At 40.9% G+C, this 23,201-nt stretch overlaps 1 protein-coding gene across 6 annotated transcripts in view; it reads right to left on the bottom strand.

Moving 5' to 3' along the window:
* The window catches only part of LOC115355653 (ninjurin-2-like), a 40,021-nt gene extending 20,358 nt beyond the window's left edge, over positions 1 to 19,663 (bottom strand). For 5 of the 6 annotated variants that reach the window (XM_030046511.1, XM_030046514.1, XM_030046510.1 and 2 more), the window contains exon 1: positions 19,373 to 19,559. In XM_030046511.1, the coding sequence (XP_029902371.1) occupies positions 19,373 to 19,468 (96 nt within the window). In that variant the 5' untranslated portion in view covers positions 19,469 to 19,559. Of the gene's footprint in view, positions 1 to 19,372; positions 19,560 to 19,579 lie in introns of those variants that run through there. The other variant, XM_030046515.1, reaches the window with a different exon arrangement.
* Positions 19,664 to 23,201: the final 3,538 nt, after the last annotated feature.

The raw sequence follows: 23,201 nt of genomic DNA, 5'->3' as shown, positions 1-23,201 counted from the left end.
CATCCACAACACCCACACTTCCTTCCCCTGTGGTGTGTGTGTGTGTGTGTGCGTGTGCGTGTATGCGTGTATTCCCATTTCCCGTGTTCCACGAATGCTGCTTTTTCTTCTCGGAGGCTGAATCCCGAACAGAGGACTGTGCAGCTTCAAAGAGGGAGAGAGGGAGAGAGAGGGAGCACGAGCTGATAGAAAACAAATACAGCCAACCATGTGAAACAAAAAAACTAAATGTGCAACGGGACTTTCGTAAAACTACTGACTGTTTAAACAATTCAACGCATCCGTTGAATTGTTTCTGATGCTGGAGGCACCGATTCTGCAGAAAGGCCGTTGATATTTGAAATGAACGGACTCAGTGAATATCTCCTAACAGACTCCTAGTGTTCATAAACCATGATGAATTAAATTGCTTTGAGAGCGTATCCAAAATTCAGCTTACATGCAGTACATCATGCTGCTGAATATTCTGTATACACTGCAGGGTTATTCCTTCTTTAACAGTAAAATGGAGGTCACAAAACATTACACCGCATTACCCATTACTAAAACTACAAGTACTGCCAATGAAAATGCAAATCAGATGAAAACAAAAAAAGATAGTTCACTACCTCTCTGGTTACTGCAAGAGTTGACATTACCACAGAGGTAATACTGTGCATCTTTGATCAAAACTACGTAAATTAACAGCACTATAGTTTCAGATGAATAACATCTTGTATCATTGTAAATGAATACTTTAATGATCATCATGCAATGCCCCTTACTATACAGAGCTCTTGCTCCTTTCACATTTGCTATATACGTATTCCTGTCAAATCATTCAAATCAACTGAATTCAGTTCATTTCCATGTGATTCAAACATTCTTTATTAGTACAGTTGTTAAAAAAACTGCGTTTCACAAAATGATTATAAATTGTAGCTTATTTTACTGCTGTTGAGGGGTTTTGTGCTCTCTCTTTCTCTCTCTCTCCCTCTCTCTCAAACACACACACACACACACACACACACACACACACACACACACACACACACACGCACGCACATCATCACACACAGAAACAGAGCAGCTACTATTTACTATGGGGCTTTCCTTAACCAAAAACACTTCTAAGTGTGTGTGTGTGAGTGAAGCTCTGAGCAGAAGTGAGTGACTGTCTTTGTCCTTGGAGAGTTATTGTTGTTTATTTTCAGTGGGAAGGTCAAAGGGTGGATGAGTTATTCCTGAGTGGACAGCACTTCTTCTCTGTCTCACACACACACACACACACACACACACACACACACACACACACACGCATGCACGCACGGACAAAAGCCAACACAATAGATCAGTAAAGGTGACTAAAACCTCAGTTGGGTTGTTCATTCAGGTCCTCAGAGGCTCCTAAACCTGATGAATGTGTTTGCACGGAGACGCACAGAACTGAGACAGAAGTGCTGGGAAACATTTGATATGTCATGCAGAATGCAGTGCTTTACAGATTATACCAAATATAATCTATTATAACAAAGAGCAATAAAATGTGATGACTGATTAAATCTAATTACTTACCACTTCTCCTCTACCGCTCCCTTTCTTTGCAAAAAAGGTAGAGCATGAAACTAAATGGACAAACTGGGTCAGGTCCCACAGGAACAATTAAAGTTTTAGTCAATGTGAATTTATTTTGAGGACAGACCTTCATCATCTACAACGGTTATATCGGCATTAACAAAACACCAGTGATGAACAACTGAATGTGACACCTGACCTAGATGACACAGCTGAAAACTTATGGAAGGAAAGGTTGTGTGGTCAGCTCCTGGGAGAGCTTTTACCGCTGATTGATATGTTTTCCTCATAGAGACACTGGAGAGAGAGATGTATATATGGAGAGAGGCTGTGAAAGTTTGAGATGAAGCAGGAGACTGAAGGTCCTCCTGATAAATGGAAAGCATCACACCTCACTATATATCTTCAGCCATATCAACACAGTGTTCCCTTGGGTATGCACTTATAGTCCAGTCATTTTATGGAAAAACCTAGGACAAATTGCAAGAGAAGCAAACTCAACTGATTTTGTATCCTCAGTATGTCATGAGTGAGGGAAAAAAGTCCCAAGGAATCCCATTGGTGGAAAGTTTTGAAAATCACCTATATATGACCATATGATACCAAAAAACTCACTTTTTAACACACAGGTGAAAGGGGTTCAAAATTTTACTTTCAGATATCACTATAAAATTTCACAAGTTGATTACACACACAAAGGCATGGAAAAAAGTCAATTACAAGTTCTTTGAATTATTCTGCTTACACATGCATATCCCACATTATCTGATTTGATATGCGTTAACTGGAATAAATGCCAGAACAGATATTTAGACAGTGAATTAAAAGGTTACTATATATATAGTAACCTTTTAATTCACTGTTTAAATATCTGGCATTTATTCCTTATATTCGTTATTAGCGCATATTAAATCAGATAATGTGTGATATGCATGTGTAAACAGAATAATTCAAACTTGTGATTGACTTTTTTTCTTGTCTTTGTGTGTGTAATCAACTTGTGAATTTTTATAGTGATATCTGAAAGTGAAAGGGTGCTTTTTGGTATTATATGGTCATATATAGGTGATTTTCAAAATTTTCCACCAATGGGATTCCTTGGGACTTTTTTTTTCCCTCACTCAGGACAAACTGAGGATACAAAATCAGTTGAGTTTGCTTCTCTTGCAATTTGTCCTAAGTTGACCCCAATTTTGGCCTAAAATTACTGGACTATTATACAGCCTGAAACCCCAGACAAACACCTCAGTCTGTACCTGTGGTCATAGTCATGCATATTATATATCTGCACAATCTGAATTTGACAAACCAAATCACAGTCAATAATCAATCTTGGTACAGGGACATTTTCAGTTTCCACACATTAACAACATAGATGGTGCGGGAGTTTCCAAATTCAGAGGGGACAACTTTAGACATGTTATCCTACAGCCCAGTCTCGCTGTATTTTGTGCAACAGGAACAAAATGTAATCTACAGATTTGACAGTCAGCATGACTTTCAAAGTAATGTATTTCAATAGGAAGTATGCTTTGTGTCTGTAGCACGCACTGTGAGGAAGTTTAAAGAGCGAGGTTATGGTTAACATTGCACATAACCTTTTCCTAACCTTAACCACGACATCTCTCTAACGTTAACCATCATCTTTTCTTACCTTAACCATGTTATTTTTATTGACAAAGTTTTATATTGTCAGCAATTACATCAAATTAAAATGTGCACTTGCAATCAATAATAAGAAAACCATTCATCCACCTATCTATCAATCTGTTTTACATGCCTCTTTACTTCTATTTGGGGACATGGCTAGAGGAAACAATCCCAGCATGCATTTGGCAGAAAATTGAGTAACACTAAATAAAGTAGACTGGACATCCATTGCATTAAATGTTGGTGGATCACTTCAGTTTAGTTTTAGACAGAGGATCCATGATGAAAGGGCCCCTTTGTCTCAGTGTTAGCGTGATCTCATTGTGTTGTGGTCAACAATCGTCCCATGACCTCCGCAGCTCCAGGGACACAGCCACCTCTCCCTCTCTGCCGCTGCCTCACCCCTTCCCTCCCCTCTCATTTTGTCCTCACACACATACGGACACACACATGACCTCATATCTAATTATGGGGAAAGGCTTATTTTTGTCTTGTTTTTGATGGAATTGCTGCTGTGGCCTTTTGTTTTCTCTGAAAAAGCCCTTTGTGGCAGACTTGCTGTGCAAAAGAAGCACAAATTAATTTGACGTGATTTGATCAGAGCAGGGTTCCAGCATCACCGTGGTAGACTAGACAATGTCCTAAAAATCCCTCTCCAACTCGTCTTCTCTTAATCTACAGCTGTGTAACTGTCACAGGTTTTATGAGGCAAATCAGCAACGGATGGGTTATACCTGGATGCACCCAACCCACTCACCAGAATACAATGATGACATTTTACTGTCACGTTATTGAACCAGTTATTAGGTCGTTCAATGCTACGTAACACTCGTGCATGTGATAGCTAATGTTAGCTGGTATTAGCTTTAGCCACTCTCAATATGGTTAAAATTAGGAAAAGGTCATGATTAAAGTTAAGAAAACATTTGTCGCCATGGCTCTTGTTTAACACAGGAAGTGAACGTGGACCTCCCTGGTGAAAGTCATGTCTTTGATTGACTCATCCAGGCCACCTTCCTCCTAATGTGGACTTTGTGGCTGTTAATGTTACATTATGGCCTCCACTACATTGACTATAAGGTGAAATTTTCATATGAAACAACATATCCATGGTTTCCAGAAATGTAAATTGCCAACATTTCTTACTGTACTTCATGAAAACAGTAAGTGGCCCTAATATTTTCTGTACATGCAAATACTAACAGGACACACTGTCAGGCCCTGCTCACACCAAATGAGTTGACCTTCCAGCAATTTTCTTTCACCTCTGCATGATTCCACTGGATTAAACACAATGTACTGTAGCTGTTGCATGCTGGGATGCACTGTTTATGCAATAATTAAGCATGTATAAGCCTAAACATATTTTTGTACAAGCTCAGCGAATATTTTCTGATGTGGTAAATCGGACCGGCTCCAAATAATTTTGTTGCCATGCTGCAGCTGACAGGCAGATCTAATCAGTTTCATCTCTCTGTGTGTGTGAACAGTGGGAGCCTTGTGCTTGACCTCTGCACACGGGTCACATAAATGTGGTACAAGTTAAGCATGACCCCTGCGCTACAAATAAATCAACACAATGAAACACAGAAAATTCACATGTGTACGAAAATATAAATCGATTGGACACACACACACACAAACACACACATACACACTGTTCAGACTATTGTAATTCCCTTTTTACGGGATTGCCCAAAAACTCAATAGGAAAACTACAGCTAGAACAGAATGCAGCAGCCAGACTCCTGAGTGAATCAAAGAAAATTGATAACAGGACCTCGCTGCCTAAGACTGTGCACTGCCTGCCTGTATATTTCAGATTGATTTTAAAGTTCTTTCACTTGTTTCTAAATCTTTAAACGACCTTGCTCCTCCATACGTTAAAGATTGTCTTTCATTTGATGTTCCAGCCAGATCACTGAGGTCCTCCGCAGAGTAAAATGTTCCTGATGTATCTCATAAAAGTACTTGAAGTAATTTTGGAGTAATATTACAGCCCTAGCTTTCCATTTTAATCATTGGTTTTCATGTTTATTTTTTTTTATCCTGGTGTTTATTTTATTTTAATTCATTTGTTTTTAACATTTTATTGTTTTAATTGCTGAATTTTTTAGCCTAGCATATTTTTTTTTTATTGTGGTCTATTGTTTTTATTTTTTGTCTGTGTTCTTGTAATCTTACAATGTGAAGCACTTTGGGCTGCATGTTTGCAAGAAAGCTGCAGAGGTGCATAAGTAAAGTTGCACTGAGTTGAGTTTATTTCCAGATTTGAAACTAATTTTCTTCTGGACTTCATATGTATCCTGTCACTGAAGTAGCCATAGTTGGTTTAATTAACAAAATGACAGTGCTGGCAGGCTGGAACCGAACAACATGACAAATGAAATCACTTGATACTGAGAGTTTTCTGCCACGGTGCTGTTTCTCACAAGCCTAGTCCCAGTTTGTAATATAGTCATGAGAATGTAATCTGCAGATTTGTGTCCACAGACACTAATTGTCCATTTTGTCAGCATGACTTTTAAAGTAATGTATTTCAATTTTAAATGTGTAAATCTGTAGATTAAATTTTGGGATTATTGCACGACCTCCAGTGAGACGGCGTTGTTTGTCAGGCACTTGTTCCCAAAGAGGAACAGGAAACACCCCCTCTGGTCCCGAGGCTCCCCTGCTTGGATGCTATAACTCACTGCACTAAATCTCACATGCACACACCGTCACACATAGATACACTCAAATACACACCAGACATATAAACCCAATGTAAGATTATGTCAAAGTTTAAATCCTTTCACAGACACACACCCATCTTGTAAAAGAACATATAGCTCTGTTTATTGGCTTTCCCGAGAATGCATGAAAATTTTCCTCATTTTTTTCTAAGAATGGTAAACCTACTCTTTGCTTATCAACTGTGTGTGTGTTTGCATACATAGGTGTGTGTGTGTGTGTGTGTGTGTGTGTGTGTGTGTGTGTGCAGCAGTTAAATTTAATTGCCTGTTGGCAGTTTGAGGTGCCACTGACTCTACACTCTATTTGAAAGTGTAGTTCATAGAGGTCTGCTGTACTCGGTGCTGTGCTTGGGTCATAGCCAACCACACACACACAGACCCAGTCACACATGTCACACACACGTGATAACAGTGTATTATGGGGGTTTTAAACAGTCAAAACGAGGGTGAAAAGAAAAGAGATATATTATATGGAAATATACTAGCAAGCAAGAGACTTATATAGAGGAAGGGGAAAGAAAAAGACACTCATGCTGAAAAAAGACAGGCAGAGAAAAAGAGAGAGAACGAGGTGTCTTGGCATCTTGTTGTAAATAAAGTCATCCAGTAAGTGAGTACTGACATAATTATTATCAATGTGACACATAAGGAATAGAAACAAACACATATAGCAGAGAGAGACTCATGCAAACACACACATACAGTACAGATGGACGAGACACATTCACACACCCATAAGGTATACACACAAGAGAGATAAATACACACGTGCACACTGAAACACATAACACAAACACTCACTATCCTGTCAATGTCAGAAGTTCACAGCTCTGTTCGCCAAATATTATGTTCAACTATAAAATCTTTTCTTCCATGTGTGGAAAAATGTACGTCGTCGTAATGTAGTTGACATTGTGTCATACTTTCTTACTAACTGAACATTTGTTTATTTTTTGAATTTTGTCACTCTCTCTCTCTCTCTGTCTCTCTCTTTGTCACACACACACACACACACACACACACACACACACACACACACACACACACACACACACAGAGGAGGTGACAGAATCTGACCTCTTCTGTTTGTTGATAAAACGTGTTGCTATGCTCCAGGCCGCTGGCCAGTGATGTGTGTGTGTGTGTGTGTGTGTGTGTGTGTGTGTGTGTGTGTGTAACTACTTCACTAATTCCATCGGTGGGGTGATCTTAAAGTACATTATGTAGAGAGACACCACCCCCATCTCTCCGTCTCCCTCCTTCTCTGTTTTCTTTCCCTCAAATACCAGTGTATGTGTGTGTGTGTGTGTGTGTGTGTGTGTGTGTGTGTGAGTGTGAGTGTGTGCTTGTGTGCCACAATCTAATTGTTTAGATCTGCTGGGATCTAAAGCTTCGTCTGGTAATGCTCATTTCCTTCTTGGTTTTTTTCTCACACACACGCACACACACACACACACACACACGCACACACACGCGCATGACAAGTGCATGCACAAACTTATACAAAAGCTCTCTCTCATCCTTCATTCATTTCTATTATGCAAAGCAAAAACAGAAACACACACACACACACACACACCGCCTCTGCCTCACCCTTAGTCTCTTTCACATGAACACAATTACACTCTCATGGAAGAAAACACAGGGCATTCAACGTGTATGGAATTTTACAGTACACACACACACATACACACATACACACACACACACAGTTCCACACGACAGTGTATTGGCGCTGATCCTATAAAGCTGTTCAGATCCATATTGTAATCTGCTGTCATTTCCCCCCCAAAAATGAAAAGAAAACAGACACACTCCCCCCTGGAGAGCAGAGAGAGGACTGGAGGAGGAAAAATGAGGAGGGGCAGAGAGAGGGCACTGCAAGAGATGAAAAATCAAGAGGAAAGGAAAGGAGGCTGGAATGGAGAAAGGAAAATTCAAAGAAAAGGAGGAATGAAAGCAGAGATATTCACACACACACACACACATACACACACACACCTGGCTGACAAATCAAGTCATAACACTGATATTGTGTTTCTCTCATACATGAGCGACACAGACCATAGAGGGCCACTCTTACACCCCTACATTATTACACAACAGTCGTTAAGAGAGCTCAGTCGCCCAATCATAGCTGGCTGAAATTTCCCAGAATCACGCACACACACACACACACACACACACACACACGAGAAAGCACACACATACATTCTTGTACTTCACACCTACACTTAGAATGTGGCATCTGCCCTGTAGGGGCCAGAGAAGGGTCACCCATGCACACACACACACACACACACACACACACACACACACACACACACACACACACACATACACATACGCACACAAGGAGTCAGAGAGAGGTAGCAAAGTATTCTGGGAGGTGTGAGAATGGGAAGGAGTTGAGAGGGACGGTGCTTGTGAGGGGACACACAGCACCCAGACACCAAGTCATATGGGTAAGAATGAATAATTCCATATAGGCCAACATCTCACAGGCTGCTGTTATCATCCAGTGCAAGTTCAAGTCAGTGCAATAGGTTTCTTTTGAGTGACAGCCCACACCTGCCTAAAAGTGGCCTTGCCCCTCTGGCATTTATCAGAGTTGCTCAATGGCTAGTCCAGGCTTGTTCCACTGCATGCAAATAGACTTTGCACTCCTCTGAAATAAAACTGTTATCTTTGGAGGCGTCTTGTCATTTCAGCCAGTTCTTGTTTCATACCGCAACCTTTGCCATTAAGGTATGGTCGCTATATTTCTATACAGTCCTGCGTACACTGAGCACTGAGCTAAACAAAAACTTATGTGCAATGGGCCTGACTACAGCTCCTAAGAGACTAATGCTCAAACAAAACACGGTGGTCTGCTTTCACTGAATATACGCTGACGTACCCGACAAGGATGAGCCAGGTTCAGGCAAATATTTGGAAATTATGTTCAGGTTTGGGTCAGGTTCGGTCATGTTGGTATTATTTTAGTGAAAAATGATGGACTATACTGTCTGTTCTTGGCAACTTCCTGTATAGTGCTGGGGTTTATGTGATGACGCTGAAGGCAACACGTCGGCTATTTCAGGCGGGAAATGTAACCAAGTGATGGAGGACAAGCAAAATCTTGGGCTCAGGTCGGGTCCAGATACTGAAAAGAATGCCGGGCAATCATACTCAGGTACGGTGCAAAGCAATTGTACCAAATATGAAAACCTCTTATGGTCAACAGTGCACCGGTGAGGGAATGTCACCTGCATTGCAATGTCCCAGTTTTACCCAAGGATGATGATGAGCAAGGCTGTTTAACCTAACAAACAATTATTTATGTAAAAGTTCTGTACTGTGGCCTTAATTAGCTGGACGTCGATGGGTAAGGTACATAGCTATGGCAGAAAGATGTAATACACATTTTTCAACTAGACGTGGTCTTTAAATTAACCTGAACTACAGTAGTCTAGATTACATCATTGCTAAAACATGCAGAGCTCTCAAGTTTAAACATGCAACCCAACAGGTCCAGCTGTTCCATTTGCATGCAAAACATCAAACTAGCAGCGTTAACATCAGATGATGTCAGCGTGTCTAGGAGCTGCTTTTCACAAGAAAAAGCATTTGCATATTTTCAGTGAGTAGAAATTGCTCCTCAAGCAGAACTATTGTTACTTTGATGATATTTTACTGAAGCAGAAGTAAAAACACTGCTCTACAAAGCTACTTCAGTAAAAGTACATTTGAAGTTACTTTTTAGAAACAATAACTTTATACCAAGGAAATCTTAAATGAACGAGAGCAAAACAGCATACCAAAAGATTGCTCTTCTAATCTTTGCTTTGCTTTACTGTGAAAGGTATATGCCAATTTATAATTCATAGTTTCTGATGCTTACAGAGAGCATGCAGAATCTGTACTCTGTAGTGGATGTGATTTTTTAGTTTTTAGTTTTACATTTTTTACTTAAGTAAAACTAAAATTACTTTTACTTTTAAAAATAAATTACTCAAAAAAGTACAAGTACACAAAAAGCGACTTAATTACAGTAATATGAGTAAATGTAATTAGCTACTGTCACCCCTGCATATCTGAGAGAGTAAAAACTTATTTGAAACCCCTCCCGTTCCTGTAAAGGAGCCTGTTGGCCTCAGAGAACCATCAGAGAACCATGTGCTCTTTAGAGTGTGGACATGTTACTTCTTTGAATTATAGCTGCTGTCATGCTTAGAAAGGCTGTGTGACTCGGCTCGCTCTGTTTCAGCACTCCACGCCCTGCTGCTGGGCTCTATACATAGAGAGTGACTTAGCGGTGTAAAGCCTTCACACCATAGAAATAGATTCACCAGGGCAGCTTCACCGAGCTGCCGCGTGAAAACCTCATAAATCCAATTTCAGTGGTTTCATGTGGGAGTTGAGCCGCTGTCATGACATGAAGGCCACTGAAACCCATTCAAAACCCACTGCATCATGCAGGAATGTGCTGTCAACTTATATTTTAGTCTGTGACAATTTGACATAATTCAGATATGAGGTTTTCATCTCTTAACAGCTAGATATAAATCCAGCTACATATCTTCTACAGATTTCCTTATTATGCTGTATTTCTAATTTTTAGAAATATAAATACATTTATTTGTTTTAATGTCCTATAGTTCAAACAAAAGACTTCACTTTAGAGGAGGGCATGCGGTTTGTTTTCCCCACAGCGTGTGCAGTGCTGCTGCCGTGGGCTATGTGTGGCAAATTGAGGTCGCTCACAGGACATTTAGCGAGATGCTTTGTGGGACACGGGCACAGTCCGCCCTGTGGGTCTGTGCGGCTCTGTGCTTGTTATGTTTAAACACCCTGCAGCAGGAAAACATACCACAATGTACATACACATCATTTAACTGGGCTAAATGAAAGCACAGCATGTAAAATCCCTGGACTGTGTGGAGTAGCAAGATGGGAACTATTGATAACTTGAATGAATGAGGGAATGAATGTATATTTTATTTGTGTGTCTGGTCATTTACATGACCCATCCATCATGGGATTATTCACACATATCAAATAATAACAAAACATAACATTCTGGTGTGTTAACCGACCGTCAATTCACAGCACAATACTTAAATATCATCTAAACATGAACATACACCTCCTACAGGTGGCACTCCAACAACAAATGTACAAATATAAACACACAGGATCTTAAGTACATGATCCTATACACAAATCCAAACAAAGAAAATCTACATCTTCATCTAATAGTGCCAAACACTGTATATTGATCAAGTTCATAATCCAATAGTCACATTCTGAGAAATTCATCTGTCATGCGTTACTTTTCTCCTCCTGTCCCATGCTTTAAAAAGATATTCAGCAAACGCAAAACATGATCAAAAAGGTATTCAGTTAAAGCTCCATTCTCAATGCCTCTCAATACCAATTTGTGCGACTCCACTCTACCTTCACCTTTTTAATGTGGCAACTACAACATTTGGACTGCTGTACACTGTAGCCTCTTGCCTTATGACTACATTAGGTACAAGTGACTGACTGATGTAGAAGATAAAAACTTCATTTGGATTACACTGTCACCCATTTTTACAGCGTGTGGATTAGTCCATGTGATTGTTCTTCACACTGACTCTGTTTCCCTGCACACACTGCAACTGTTGAGTCTTATCACCAGTCCACTGGCATCCGTCCATCCATCAGGCTGTTAAATCTGATGGTAAAGACATGTGGCACGTCTGCTTTGTATACATAATCTGTGGCACAGTTTAGGGAGCGCCTGAGTGGGCGAAGACATGAAATGTTTATATCGAGCTGATACCAGATCTCTTGGCCATAAACACACACTTGAACACCCATACACATACAAATACGCTGTATTAGCTCCACTTTTCTGCGTTTCACACCTGCGTTACGTCTGTCAATGTGTAGTTAAGCCGCCACCGCGGAGACAAACAGTTGTGGCTAGCAGTTGGTAGCTGTGAATGTAAACATTTACATTCTGAGACAGACGATACCATCATTACAGTTTCAAAGGCCCCTGCGTTCGCTGGTGGCTGAGGCTGCACAATAGCCGCATGTGACGAGGCTGTTACCTTGTGAGCACAGGGCCTCTAGCTAGCTAACGCTGCTAATTATTGCCAGTGGTCACTGTGGTCCTCATCGTCATTTCCACTCCACGTTAGCCACTGTTTTGCTAATGGTCAGAATAGACCTCAGGCCTCAGGTTCAGCTCACAGCTGATTGCAGCTCATTATCATTAGCACTTGTCAGAGAAATTACGTAAGCTATCAACACAAAGCGGTACAAACACATTCAGCTCAGCAGATAATTTGTGACATGATATTATTTTGTCGCAAATTATGATGAATTAAGCTGTCAAGCACGCACGTATGTGTGTGTGTGTGTGTGTTCACTACATCACCAATAATTACAGTATTCGCACTCTCACTGCCATGAACACTGATTGTACAAAATACACTGGACAAAAGTATTGGGCCACCTCCACATTACACCTACAGGAGCTTTTCTGACCTCCCACTCTAAATCCATGGGTATTAATGTGGAGTTGGTCCCCCTTTGCAGCTAGAACAGCTTCCACTCTGTGTCTGCTAGGGATGGGATTTGATAAGATGTTAGCGATACCGATTCCATGATTGAATCTGCTTATCAATTCGATTCTTAAACAATTCTCTTATCGAATCTCACTGGTAGGGATGGGATTTGAGAACCAGTTCTTGTTAAGAAACCGGGTCTCAGTGGTCTGAATCCTTGGACCCGTTTGCTGAAGTGCTTAACGATTCCACTATCGAGTCCGCTGCGCATGCGTATGATGCCATACGCACGCTGTGTTGCTATAGAGTCAGCATGGCGTTGAGGCAGAGGTGTTCAAAAGTTTGGTTATACTTCATGCAGAAAGACGACAACAGAGCCACTTGCAACGCTTGCAAAACTTCAGTTTTGACAAAGGGGGGAAGTGCTAGCAGCATGCAGAAACATTTGTCCACACAGCAGGCAATTACTTTGCAGGAAAGTCATGTTTCCAATACGCTCCAGAGTGACTAAAGCTAGCGCGGCTAAAGCTAGCATTGTCTAGTAACATCATAAACTGTAATTTTTCTACATTAGAATTCCTGACTTGATTGTATTTGTCACTGCTGGACTGAAGATTTGTGCATCACAGTGTGAGACGACCATGGAGATGGTTGACACACACACTTCTCCTAGGGTGGCCATACGTCCGGATTTAGGCCGGACAGTCCGGAATTTAAATGCCTTGTCCGGCGTCCGGCACAGCCTCAAGCCGGACGCTTATTTGTCCTCCTTTTTGGAGTTGCACTTGAACGCAACGCTGGCCCGGACTGTACATCGATATCAGTGATATTTTTCGTCATAGACTTTTAAATTACAATCCAGAAAGTGCATTAATTGGATGCGCGTTAGTTTTTCTCCTCCTGCGCTGCTGTGTGCTCATGCCGGAGTGCGTGTGTGTGGCGCTGTCTGAAGTCTGAAGTCACTGGCTAACAGCAGCACACTGGCTTAGCTTGTCTATTCAGAGAAGAGGTATCACTTCGGCTTATTTTTCAATCTATGTTAGCACATGCATACTACTGCTCATTCATTGGTAGCTGAATTGTTAGGTCTGTTTGATAAGTAATTTACATTATTAAAATAATAATTTAAAATATTGTTAAATTAAAAAAAAAAAAAAGCCAACATGATGCAGGTCAAACACTAAAAAAGAATATTGACTAAAATTATTGACTAAAACTAGACTAAAATAATTTGGATTTTCTTCGACTAAAACTAGACTAAAATGCCAAGACTTTTCGTCGACTAAAATGCGACCAAACAAAAAAGAATTCAAGTTGACTAAATATGACTAAAAGTAAAAAGGGCATTTGACACCAGACTAAGACTAAAACTAAATTGAAAATAGCTGATGAAATTAACACTGGTGGACCTGACTCGGGTTAGGGTTAGGGTTAGAGAGTGTGAGTGAGACTGTTGTGGATGAGGCCCCTGAAGCTGCTCTCACACAGGAAACCAAAGCTCCTGACGCTGCTGGTGAGTCACACACGTTGTTGGCAGTGGCGTCGCCTGGCCTGGGCATCCGGGGCTCTAGCCCCGAATGTTTTTTCTTTAGCCCCGGATAATTTTTCCTCCTCTCTGCGGTTTACTGCGGAGTAGGAATATATTATCACCGTGCGCTATTCAAGCGGCATTCGCGGCAGGTGCGTTTTTGCGCAGACGTATGCCTAACGTCGGATGTAACAATAACAACATTAATAAAGTTATACTGTTAATTTACCATACATCGGCGCTGTCACACTGTGTCCGCTTTGGGTGGAGATAAAAGGCAGGTGGATCAGGAGGCAGCAGGGAGAGGTAGGCTATTTCTCCAGGGAGGCCACCGGACACAGGGGGTTACCCGGCTGCTCATATATGAATCCCCGCAGGCTTTCTATGTTTTTTTTCGGCAGCATCTTTGTGATTTTTTGTGCATTCGTTGAAAGACAGGGTGACATATTTTAGGCCATTTTCGTCGTGGCGAATGCTGAAGGAGTCGGGCTTTAATTTGCGGTTGCCCTCGTTCGCCCTGCATCCCATATGAAGCTGCACGTCAAACCAGACTTTACAGACAAGCCCCCAAGGTGTGTCTGAACTTCGTGCCTGAAAGTGCTTCATCTCCTGGCAGTCTGCCTCGGTTATGGCTTGGTGGTGGGAAGATTTGTCACGTCCTTCTCGGCGGAGTTTCTTTACCACACCGGCGAAAACATTGTTGCTGGTGGTGAATTCAGCGTCTTTTAACAGACACCAAGCAGCTCCTCCAACCACTCATCCAGGCTCAGGCCACCCAGCAAATCAAAATTCACCACAAAGTCTGACATTTTGTTTACAAAAGTCTTGAAACAAATGTAACCTAACGAGGAAGTTGAGCGCAGAGTAGTTGGTTGCTAGGCAACGCTCTGTCCGTTTACAGTGGCGCAGAGATATTTTGTGCTGCGGTCTGCCAGCGGGTTACACTGATTTTACAACGGCATGGAACGCGGCTCAGCCAATCACATGGGAAGCACCCATTTTATAATGCTTAATTATTGCATTTAAGCAGATCATTACAGAGAGAGAGAGAGAGAGAGAGAGAGAGAGAGAACAGAAGATGGAGAGGAGGAGATGGAGAGTGAGATTGAGAGAGAGCAGAAGTTTGGAGAGACATTTGTATATTGTTCATTGTTAATTCTGAAAATAAATGGGTGTTTTTAAAGTACATGTTGCAGTTTTTTTGCAAGTAAAAAAAAAGGTGCCAAAATGCATGAGAAAGCATAAAAATAGAGCTTGTTTATCAATTTTTTTCCGGGGGAGAATACCCCCGGACCCCCCTACAAGGCAGTGGGCTCAGCCCCCAATGTCCTGAGGTCCAAGAAACGCCCATGGTTGTTGGTATGAATTAAACACACCATTTGATATTTTCAAACACAGAAAAATGCAAGAATGCAATTTAAGTTGAAGTAATATAGGGAAGAACAATATTGATATTAAGTGTGAGGAGAAGAAGTGAAAGGAGAAGCAAACAGAGAAAATATATCACTGCTATTGTTTTCTTTTTCTTTCTCTAATACAGATGCAATAAAACAAAAGAAAAAGAGGAAGAAAGGAAAAGTCAGGAGATTTTTTCACAGTCTCTGGAAGGCAGTGACGTGCTGCACTCAGACCTCAGAGGAAGAAGAAGAAAAAGGAGAGCAGAAAAACTGAGGAGATGTTTCCAGAGTGTGTGGAAGGCAGCTCCAAACTGCATGAAGACCTCAGAGGAGGATTCATAATCAAACTGTGACCAACCCTAACCCTTTCTCAAACAAATCAAACTAATAAAAATCACTTCTAAATTTAAATTCCCTTTCCACTGTTGACAAAGCATTGGCTACTCTTACTGAACCCTTATCATTATATGGTAGTGATCAGGGAATAATTTTCACCAGGTTAGCTATGTTATCTGACATTGTTAACTGTCAGTTTGCATACATTTAGCATACCGTTTCATCAACACCTCTCTGAAACACATCTGCCTGGAAAAAATATCAAGTAACAAAACAGCGTATTAACATCAGCAGTGGTGAAGTTTTGCTTTTAACGCTGGGGTCACTGGTGTATCCTGAACCCTGAGGTGGGATGCAGAGTGACAGCAGCCAGTCCGACATGGAGCACACACTCTTCCTCCCTGTTAGGAGTCGAACAGAGGAGTCTGAGGCTTTAATGAACAGCATCGGTCTCTTGTCATAATAATAAAATAATAATTAAATCTCATGTGTAGGAAATGTATTTATTAAGTCATGAAACACGACCATGGGTTTGACTTTGGTGGAGTAGATCTGCTTTCATGTTAGCTGTTGTACAAATACTCTGTATCTGGGACATCTTCCAGATTTTCAGCTGCAGCCCCTCTTTCACAACCTACGCATCACTAAATTTTTTACAACATCGTTCTCTCGTCCCCTTCTCTTTGCCTGTATCTGCTTTGTGATTGGCATAGCTTCAATTAAGGAGATCATTAAGGGCTTCTATGTGGTTTCACTTCATCAGTGTACTTATGAAACAAGTAAATGGCCCCATTTTCTACAATCTCAACATGGCAGGAGGAAACACTATTTAAATCATATTTATTTGTTTACTTGTATATTTTGAGAAACTGATTTTTATTATTTCTTGTATATGGTTTTCTATTTTTATTGTTATATGTATAAGAAAAATGAATAAAGATGGTTTAAAAAAAGAAAAAAACAAACATGACTGAGCGCTTTAGGGAGTGCTCTGTGTGTGAGTGTGTGTGTTAATTCAAAAGTAAACTGAGTTTCCAGCGAGGGGAGTTAAATGAATGAACAGCACCAGCATTCAGGTAAATTCTGGCATGTAAACAGCCATGTTTTCTTTTAATGTGCAATCTGTTGGCATTTTGGTGCATTTTGATATCGAGCCCGCCCTTCACTTTAAGCATTACAGTTGATTTTCTTCCCCATTTCCTAAAACAGTGATTCACGGCTGGCATAGCTTTAGGGTCCACATTTGGTCTTAGTTATTAAGTCACGGTCCACATATCCGCTAACTTCAGAGCCATCCAATTTTCACAAAAGTCACAACTCACAAAATGAAAAATGCTGTTATCTGCAGTGCTTTTATGCATGGTTTCAGCACAAAATAACCACAAACAATGCCATGCAAAGGACGTTAAAATCCAATGAAATTATCCTAATAACAGTAAAATAGTAAAATATTCAAAATATTTCATGAAAAGGATTAAGAGAGGAGTTTCTTTTTTTTTTTTTTTTTGGACAAACTGGACCCACACATTCATGGTGAACTCACTTTTGGACCGTGACCCACAAGTTGAGAACCACTGTTGTTCGTTGGGTTTTTTTCTTTGAAAATTTATTGTGTCATTTATGCAAAAGATTTATGGGGGAAAAGCACAGTTTTCTGCATTCCTGTAAAATTCCACTCCTCTGCAGCTATGTCTTACTGAAGCAACACAACAACAACAACAACAAAACCCCCTCAAAACTCAAAAGTCAAAAAATGCTGTTTGGATTGTGTTTTCTAGCGCCTCACATGATACAGTTTGAGTATGAACGGCCCTAGAGGGAATGGGATAGAAACATATCCACATATACCCACTCACACACACACACACACACACACTCTCTCGCTCTCTCTCTCTCTCTCGCTCTCTCTCTCACACACACACACACATTTGTCAGCTGTTTTTTTGCTGCTTGTCTTGAGTAATGGCACTTTGTTCACTGGATACTGTGCAGCTAAATATACCAGTAACTGATAGCACTGCTGGTCAAGGGGCGGGAACACGGAATCGCAACACACACCAGGGAGGGTGTCAATTTGTGTGTGTGTGTGTGTGTGTGTGTGTGTGTTTGTGTTCAGGCAAAGAGGGTGCTGAAGAGCAAGTGACAGAGAAGAGACAGTGCGATAGAGAGAGCAGGGTCTCTGTGCCTAGAAGACGTCTGACAATAAAAGTGTGTATATGTGTTGATACATTTACTAGAACAAGGAGTTTCCATCTGGCCTTTAGGGACACATGGAATAATGACTAACTGGGGCTGTCGCTTTATCAGATTTACTGAGAATTCACAATGACAATATTATCACAATATCCATAGAAAAGTTGAAAAAAAAAGGTAGTAAAAAATATATATTCTGTTAGAGAGCAGACAGAGCACCTGCAACCACATCAAGTGTGTGTGGTCTATGTGTGTGAGTGTGTGAGTGTGTGTGTTTGTGCGTGTGTGCGTGCGTGTGTGTGTGTAACGATGGAGGAGGGAGACAAAGCGAGAACAGAAAGAAAAGGAAATGATTTAACATGAGCTGAATTATTAATCATCATATGCATATTAACATGATCCCAATATTTCATTTTTTAAACATCAGTTATCGTCAATACTGTTATATCACAACACTTCCAACCTTTCCAGATTTCACAAACGTCCTGTGACCCTGTTTTGAAATCATTTGCAAATACTTTTCTGTATTTATTGACAAATGAGTATTGTTTCCACTACAACTACTACGATTATATTATATTATTACTAACTACTACTGCTCTTACTGCTATTGATGATAATAAAACTGTAGTATTGAGTTTCATTTATGCAGTCCACTCAATAAAAAATTGCAAAACTGCTTAACACGCTTTAAAAAAAACACTACATAAAAGCCAATAAGCCCAACAAGACAAACCAAAACTATTTTCCTCCGGTTGCAGTGGAGATGAAATGTATATAGAACAGGAACATGCCCCAGGAAGAAAATAGGTTTAAATAAGGTTTAGCTTTTCAGAAGTGATTCATCGGCAAACAGGGGCCCCAGCTATACAGTGAGAAAGCCTACCTTGACCCCTCTTTCTCAGCATTAGCGAGTACTTGCTTGGTTGACCTGTAGCTGCATTAGAGCACTTTATTAGTCTTCGCAGCCCGGTCCTAATTGATATTTGATGGATGTCGTGAGCGTACTTTGGTCTCAGAATAGAGTACAGACAGTAACCCTGACCCAGACAGCCTCACAGCAACCCTCAGATCCTCAGCTCACACATAGCTAGGACATACCACAGCACTGCGGCAGAGCGGGGAGCAGCGGCGACTCAGAGGCACAGAGAGACGTGGGCAGAAGGAGAGGGGAGATGAAAGAGAGGAGGGAAGGGCAAGAGCGGGACAGGGGGTAAAGAAAAAACACGAGGAAGAGATAGGAGCGGCTGACGTTAAAGAGAAACAGAGATGGCGAGATTTAATGTCTGAGGGAAAGAGGAAATGAGAGAGGCACCAACATCCTAACTTCATTCCAACTTCTCTCTCTCTCTCTCTCTCTCTCTTCCTCTCTCTCTCTCTCTCTTTCTCTCTCTGTCTGTCTCTCTCTCTCTCAGGTCTCTCTCTCAGGGCACTAACCTGCAGAGGGCCGCTGGCTGGCATGGTGGATCTCAGCGATGTCAGGTCGATGTCTCGGCCCTGCTCCCCTCTCTCTGTCTTCCCCAGTCCCTGCATAATAAGACCGGCAGTAAGCGAAGGTACACACACTCACACACCAAGTGTAGCCCCCACAGCGGAGAATATGCTAATGCTAGGATGGCAGTGGTAGTTATGAAAGGAAATTACCCTGAACGCCAGGCACCAAGCACCAGGCAAGGCCAGGCAGGACAGCAGAGGGACAAACAAACGATGTATTCAGTCCCTTTTCCCCCCTTTTTTTCCTCCCCCAACTCGCTCTCTGACATTTTTTCTCTCTTGTGCTTTCTCCGTCTCCGTCTCTGTGTCTTTCTCTTACTTTCTCTCACTGTCCCAAAACTAGCTGGCGTCACGTTGAGAAGCGGGTAAATATTGTCTAAGTGTCTTCTATCCAAAAGTGTAGAAAAAGGGTTCGCTATATCGGTGCTTGTTTGAGTGGTGTTACCAGACTAAAAGCGTATACAAAGTTCGTTTTGTCCCTGTCTATTTGAGCGACAAAACGGTGCAAACCAATGACAACCAGTGCAAACCAAGCCGGGTCTATTTGCAACTGTTTGCTCAGCAAAAAACATTCTGCTGTATTTCTGCAAAGTTAACTGAGGTCAGGAGTATTCTCGTCACAGCACTGTGGGTTTCGCTGTGAGGGCTTCACAGTTTCCAGAAAAGCAGGGCATCCCAGACTGTGCAACATGGAGGACCAGGGGCCACAAGGTACCAGAGGGTGAATAGGAGACAGACCGATAAGTCTTTTTTATTGAAGTGTTGCACTTCACTACATTTAAATAAATTTAAATCTCTCTCATTAAAAAATACAAAATTTATTGCTCTCCCCAGGCAAGAGAAAATGGATTATTGTAAATTTGTGGAGTGACTCAGTGAATGGTCAGTCAGCAAAGGAAAGAGGAGTAATCTGGCTTTACTTTGTGTACTTTCTTTATTAATTCCTGATTTTTCCAATGAAAAGAGTTTGAACACTGTCCTTTCATCCTTTGAGAATGCATAGAAAAGAAAGAAATCACATGTAACAATGCTAATATATATGAAAAACTCACTCACTAACTCACTTTCACGTTTACTCTGATTATATTTTAATTTAGGCATTTTTCACCACACCTTTACTTCTACTTAAGTGAAATATCAACAAAGTACACCATACTTTTTCTTGAGCTGTACATAATAGTGGTCTTTCTTCCACTTAAGCCTTTGTGTCTTTATGGTATTTCAAAGCAGGATTAATGAAGCAATGTCAGTTTGAAGGTTTGCAGTCGTAACCAGGAATGTCAGTTATGAGGAGTTGAGGTACAGATGTACAGGAGGGGACTTAAGACTAAGTCATTTAAGAAACACAACCAGATGAACCAGATTATAACTTGTGATGTGCCCTTGAGCAAGACACCACCGCTGTTCTTCATGTGACCTCTGACCTCCCTGTGGAGGAGTCACAGTCTGGATGAAAGCATCAGCTAAATGCCATGTGATGTAAATGTAAAGGAGTTTATGTTCGCATGAGTTTAGTTAATTTGCTGAGCTTCATCCGCATTAAATAGGGCTACACAATAGGGAGGGAAGAGAAACAAACATATTTTAAAATGAGTGTTGATGAGAAGGGGGGGCGGGGAGGAGAGAGAGAGGGAGAGAGAGAGAGAGAGAGAGAGAGAGAAAGCTACCTGTTGGCTTGGCACAAATGTACAGGAACTGGAAAAAAGGTATGTAACAAACATTTAATAATAATAACAAATAAAATACATGCCCGAATGCGTGCGAGCATACATACACACACACACACACACACACACACACACACTTACACAGGAACACACACACACACACACACACACTGTGTGACAGGAACGTTTGTTGTCAACACTGATCAAACACAACTGAGTGACTTCATGAATCTCAAAAACTTATGTCAGTGATGTCAAGAATGCATGTCAAGAACGTCAAGAATTTCAAGAATTTTATCAGATGATGTGCACACACACACACACACACACACACACACACACACACACACACACACACAGAGACACACACACATACAGCACACTCAGCCCTTATTCAATGATGATGAAGGGTGCAGTCTTCCCATCTCAAAAGACCAGAATGGGCTGACATTTTGTAGATAGACAAAGAATAACTAATATGTAAACTTGTTTTCATCAGTTCTGAAGAAATGCATTTATTGAATTGAGTCGTTTTTATTCAAATTGGTAAAAGAATTAATACGACCCTCACTATTTAAAAGAATGATGAGGGAGAGGCCAGTTTCAAAACAGGCTGAGTGACACCTCGTGAGTGAGATCGGCTTCAGTGTTCTTGTCTGTTCTGTCCATGCCTACTTTCCTCAGCCCCAACTGGTAAATAAGTTTTAGAAAATATTACTTGAAATCGGTGAAGGTTTGTGTTCAGGGGGCCCCATGTTTGCCTTTAGCCTGGACCCCCAAATTTCTAACAACAAATTTCATAAATTGAAAGGATCCATTACTGTAGTAGGTTCAACAATGACGCACAAACATGTGGTTTGAATGTTTCCATCATGTTTTGCTCCGTCTTGGGCTCATCTCACCCTGTGTATCTGTGTTTCTAACACATTTTACTTCTCTTCATTTGAAGTTTGCTCCATGTGCAACAACACTGAGGCATCGGAGTGCACTGACATTCTGCTGCAGTGCTGATCACAACAGACGGATATCTTCAGCAAGTGTTTCCTACTGGGACATGGAAACGTGTTTTGAGAGGTTTGTTGAAGGTTTTGAGAAACAGGAGGCCCTCAGGGGACACTTTCCTTGAGTCTAAATCAGGGCTATTCAATTACAAATTCAACTGGGCCAGATTTTAAAACCAGGAACTGTAGATGGGCCAGACATTTTCAGCAGGCTATTAAAAACCCTTTTTTTTTTTTAGCTTTTGGTGATAAAATTTTAAACAAATGCAAATGAATGTAGTAAAAAAAAAAAAAATAGCAATATTTATTGTTTCACAACATTTTTCTGATGGAAAGATGTGATCCAAGTCTGCACTTTAGCATCCCTCTCCTGAAGGTTTGTCCAAAAAAATTGGTGTTTCTCAATGGTGTCTCAGAATATTGTATTCTTTAACTGCTGCTACAAACTCATGGCCAATTTAAGCCACTGGTGTAGTGTTTGGAGATGGAGTATTTGTCAGTTTAGGCAGGGTTAAACTGATGGTTTTCATTGTCAGTTTTATGTTTCAAGGTTGACACAGACATATTTTCAGTAGAGCACATGCTTACTTGTGACTGTCCACAGCCAGATGTTTTGAAAAGCTACAGTGCATGAATAAAGATATTTAACATTTATTAATTTGTCATTTGTTAAAGATATCCTGGTGTTTCTCACACTGGTTTTACTTCCTGACTGGTTATGGATATTAGGCCACGCTCGCAGTGCTGTAACTATTTAGGTCAGACAATAACAGCTATTGAGAAATATTTTTAATATCATTTTAATATTATTACAATTAAAATAGCAAATTGCTATTAAAACAGCCTATTTAATTCAAGCTCAGCGACTTAGAAGTTGCCTCTGGGCCGCCAGTTGGTCTAAATCCCCCAGGACCCCTCCTAATCTGTCAAAAAACCAAGAAATTATTTTGTTCCTGTGGTTTTCCAAAATTATTCTTCCTAAGACTTTGGGTTGTGTAGTGACTCTGTTTACTTTAATTCAGAGAGAGCTTGGCTTGTGCTTAGCTTGTTACACTGTTTGAACTCTTTTAATCCCCAAATGAGAGCTTAAAAACAAACCAGCCT

The sequence above is a fragment of the Myripristis murdjan genome, chromosome 23 (genome assembly GCF_902150065.1).
Source record: "Myripristis murdjan chromosome 23, fMyrMur1.1, whole genome shotgun sequence".
Lineage (NCBI taxonomy): Eukaryota > Metazoa > Chordata > Actinopteri > Holocentriformes > Holocentridae > Myripristis > Myripristis murdjan.
Note: the sequence above shows the minus strand (reverse complement) of the source record. Positions and strands in the feature narration are given on the sequence as shown.